Here is a 4733-nt window from a genome sequence, read left to right as displayed (position 1 = left end):
AGGAGATGTGCCGCCTACAGCAAGGAGATTTGCCGCCTACAGCAAGGAGAGTGCCGCCCACAGCAGCAGGACGACCAGCCGCTGCAGGTCAGGGTCTGGGTCGGCGAGAGTGCCATACAAGTCATCAGGAGAACGACCACTCCTCCCAGCCTTCAACACGCTATTATCGCTCGTATCAACTTTATGCAAATAACGAAGGCACTCCCAGGCGCCTGTTCTCACCCGATATGTGGAGGGGGAGCAGGAGAAGCAGGAGAAAGAGGAGGAGGAGGAGAGGGCTAAGAGGCAGATGAAGAGAGACAGGTCAAGTTTCAATTACAATCTCCACTTGTCAAATTAATCAACCGTCACAAACAAGCACTTTAAGCCATAGCTAAAGAAGAACAGGCAAAGCCTTAAGACCTGAGACACAGATTAGGAGCAAAGTTAAAATATTTCGGACACAGCGACTTGAGGCGAGGCGCGTCCACCCTAGCTAGATGAAGCGCTGCTGGAGACACCCTCTCCTCACCACACTAAGATGGTGGACACCTCTCCTCACTACACTAAGATGGTGGACGCCTCTCCTCACCACACTAAGATGGTGGACGCCTCTCCTCACTACACTAAGATGGTGGACGCCTCTCCTCACCACACTAAGATGGTGGACACCTCTCCTCACCACACTAAGATGGTGGACACCTCTCCTCACCACACTAAGATGGTGGACACCTCTCCTCACCACACTAAGATGGTGGACGCCTCTCCTCACTACACTAAGATGGTGGACGCCTCTCCTCACCACACTAAGATGGTGGACGCCTCTCCTCACTACAGTAAGATGGTGGACACCTCTCCTCACTACACTAAGATGGTGGACGCCTCTCCTCACCACACTAAGATGGTGGACGCCTCTCCTCACCACACTAAGATGGTGGACACCTCTCCTCACCACACTAAGATGGTGGACGCCTCTCCTCACCACACTAAGATGGTGGACGCCTCTCCTCACTACACTAAGATGGTGGACGCCTCTCCTCACCACACTAAGATGGTGGACGCCTCTCCTCACTACACTAAGATGGTGGACACCTCTCCTCACTACACTAAGATGGTGGACGCCTCTCCTCACCACACTAAGATGGTGGACACCTCTCCTCACCACACTAAGATGGTGGACGCCTCTCCTCACTACACTAAGATGGTGGACGCCTCTCCTCACCACACTAAGATGGTGGACGCCTCTCCTCACTACACTAAGATGGTGGACACCTCTCCTCACTACACTAAGATGGTGGACGCCTCTCCTCACCACACTAAGATGGTGGACGCCTCTCCTCACCACACTAAGATGGTGGACACCTCTCCTCACCACACTAAGATGGTGGACGCCTCTCCTCACCACACTAAGATGGTGGACGCCTCTCCTCACTACACTAAGATGGTGGACGCCTCTCCTCACCACACTAAGATGGTGGACGCCTCTCCTCACTACACTAAGATGGTGGACGCCTCTCCTCACCACACTAAGATGGTGGACGCCTCTCCTCACCACACTAAGATGTACTGCAAGCTTCACGCTCTCTACTGGACATCACTGTCTTTCTATTGCATCTATTGTCTACTAAATCTATTAATCAAGCTATAAATTAGTCTACCAGCTACCTGTCCAGTGGTGTCTACAGTGGTCCAGGGTTAATGTGGCCTCCAGTAAGTCTGGGGCCCAAAGGCTGCAGTCCAGCCCAGGTTGGTGACACTTTACTCGTGTCAACACCTGACACGCTCGCCTCTCACCGCCTCCCATTTGGTTATTTGGCACTTGTTTAATTGGTAGTGATTGACGGGGTTGTGGGGGGTGGGGAAGTTTGGGCGGAGTTATGGTGAGGATGGGCGGAACTTGGGCGGAGTTTGGGCGGGGGATAGAAGAGGTTGGGTGAAGGTTGGGGATGGTTGATGAAGGTGGGCGGTGTTCAGGTACGGGCGGTGCTGGGTGGGTGGGCTGTGGATATGATCAGACCCGCAGGAAAACTTTACAATGTAACCTTTGTAAATGCAACTGAGGAAGGATAGGAGACATGAAGACGAGGAATGGTTTAGTGTGGGAGGGGGATGACTAAGGTAAGCGGGGGGGGGGGGGGGGGTATGCTTAAGAGGGGGGGGGGGTGTGGGGGGTGGCCGCAGGTGGGGCGGGAAGCCGGAGGTGGGGCGGGAGTTAGGGTTAAGTGAATCATGTAAAGTGGAAATAGTCTCGACCACCGGCACCTGGAGTTAGGCGGGAGGACACACACACAAGTCTGCCAAGTTAGGCGCTCAATTAATTACTTCAAAAACACCAGAGGAGCATGAAGATTTTGTCATGTGTTGGCGCCTGGGTGTGTACACCTACTCGGTGTGCCCGCACGGTTGACAGTCAGCTCTTCAACACCGCCTCTGTAATGGCTAGTGACTTATTTTTCTTGTCATATTTCTATTTACATTATTCAATGCCTTCGACAACTTCATATAATCCATTATATTCATTCTAGATCGGTTGTTGAGAATTAATTACAGGATTAATCATCATCATAACATGATGTTTCCACCTGGGCAATTATAGCAACAATCTCCAAGTAGGTGATCCTGAAACACTGTTTAATTTAGAAATGGAAAGTGACGAATGGTTGCTTTTCTACACTCATTAATAACGAAAGTTGGGGACACTCAAGATGCAAGTCTCCAGGAAAATATATAAAAAGCAGGGTCTCCCAGGTGAGGCAGGGTCTCCCAGGTGAGGCAGGGTCTCCCAGGTGAGGCAGGGTCTCCCAGGTGAGGCAGGGTCTCCCAGGTGAGGCAGGGTCTCCCAGGTGAGGCAGGGTCTCCCAGGCGAGGCAGGGTCTCCCAAGCGAGGCAGGGTCTCCCAGGTGAGGCAGGGTCTCCCAGGTGAGGCAGGGTCTCCCAGGTGAGCCAGGGTCTCCCAGGTGAGGCAGGGTCTCCCAGGCGAGGCAGGGTCTCCCAGGCAAGGTTGGGTGTCAATTTTTGGTAGAAGATGCTTTCTAATCAATAATGAATCAGATGAGACTGTCGCAGCAGGAATAATGTTCAGCTACTTGGAGAATACACTTGGAGACCCGTAGACAAGAGGTGTAGCTGCGGGAAGCCTGGAGCGTCGTGCTCTCGACACAACCACCAAGGATGACGCCTTCACGTATATTCCGGCAAGTCTGGGTAACGGGTTTAGTTGCTGGAGGGTGTGGAGAGAATGTGTTTAAGGAAGGGAGGTGGTAGAGAATTGAGAGGAGACAAAGGGAAAGAGAGAGGGGACGGCGGGAGGGAAAGGAAGAGAGAAAGAGAGAGAGAGGGGACGGCGGGAGGGGACGAGGGCGAGAGGGAGGCATATAAAGCTTCAGATGAATTACAAAGAGAAGCCGTGAGTCGGGTGCAACACACAGGAGGGTGTTTGGGAGATATCCAATACCAGCTGGTGTCAGCAACACAGATGTACGCCCGCCCTCCGCCCGCATAAAATCCCTCCGGGATCACATTTGCCCAGTCTATCTGGCCATGTCTACCTGACCATAATGGGTGATTTTAATCCTTTACTTTCGCTGGTTACTTAAGCTGATTTGTCAACCCTTTTTGACTTAATATCAAATAAAGACGTTCGTTTATTGGATGGTGAGTAACACTGTAAACTACAAACACTCCCACAGGTCCTCAGAATACCTCAATCATTAATCTTTAATGAGTCACTTAGCAGAGGAAATTACCCAGCTGCTGGAAGAAGGCAAATGTGGTGCTAATCTATAAAAAAAAAGGAGATAGAGAAGAGGCACTTAATTACAGACCCGTGATACTCATAAACATCCATTGCCAAAGTACTTGAAAGAATAATAAGATTACAACTGTTTTCACACCCAGCAAGAATTAGGTTTGTAAGCTAACATCAATACGGCTTTAGGGAAGGAAAATCATGCCTGACGAACCTTTTGGAATCGTAATAAGGTAACGAAAATAAGGCAAGACAGAGACGGGTCGCAGATTGCATATTTCTGGACTGCCCAAAAGCTCTTGATATTATATCACATACAAACTCAAGGGACAGGCTGAAGTAAGAGAAACACATTAACATGGATAAGGAATTACCTAATAAACAGGAGCCAGAGTTACATTGAGGGGCGAGGAACCAGACTGGCGAAGAGTAACAAGCGGGGTGCCTCAAGGATCGCTGCTGGGACCCATACTATTCCTTATTTATGTTAATGAATTGACAGTCATTTAACAGAGTGGTTAACAGATGGAATGCATTAGGCAGTGATATGGTAGAGGCAGACTCCATACACAGTTTCAAATGTAGATATGATAGAGCCCAATAGGCTCAGGAACCTGTACACCAGTTGATTGACGGTTGAGAGGCGGGACCAAAGAGCCAAAGCTCAACCCCCGCGACTACAACTAGGTGAGAACACACACACACACGGGGTCCAACTGCTGAAGTTCGCCTTCAAGAACAAATCGGTGAATTTTGAGTACTAAAAATCATTCCTTGCGCATGAAAATTTCACCTAAAATTTCAACAAAAGTATTTTATATTTTTTGTTTGGTTGTGAAGAGACTTGGTAGCGCCAGGTCTCCTTGATCGATATATCGGCCGTGCAAGACGGCGTATTTGGTAATATTTATATAACAGTTTGACAGAAAGTCATGTTAAACACACACTAATATTATAATACACTACGACTTCATACACATATATGGGCCAATTTAAGAGTTTTGAT

At 49.4% G+C, this 4733-nt stretch overlaps 1 protein-coding gene across 1 annotated transcript; it reads left to right on the top strand.

The window, feature by feature from the left end:
• The first annotated feature begins 520 nt into the window (after positions 1-520).
• On the top strand, positions 521-1627 carry LOC123761853 (ribosome-binding protein 1-like). The gene has a single exon (XM_045748074.2). It carries the CDS (start codon positions 521-523, stop codon positions 1625-1627), a length of 1107 nt encoding a protein of 368 aa, XP_045604030.2.
• Positions 1628-4733: the final 3106 nt, after the last annotated feature.

This window comes from Procambarus clarkii, chromosome 24 (genome assembly GCF_040958095.1).
Source record: "Procambarus clarkii isolate CNS0578487 chromosome 24, FALCON_Pclarkii_2.0, whole genome shotgun sequence".
In the NCBI taxonomy this organism is placed as follows: domain Eukaryota; kingdom Metazoa; phylum Arthropoda; class Malacostraca; order Decapoda; family Cambaridae; genus Procambarus; species Procambarus clarkii.
Note: the sequence above shows the minus strand (reverse complement) of the source record. Positions and strands in the feature narration are given on the sequence as shown.

What these genes read in the sequence shown, in the direction of transcription:
- LOC123761853 (XM_045748074.2), top strand. Translation starts at nt 521, where the DNA reads ATGGTGGACACCTCTCCTCACTACACTAAGATGGTGGACGCCTCTCCT.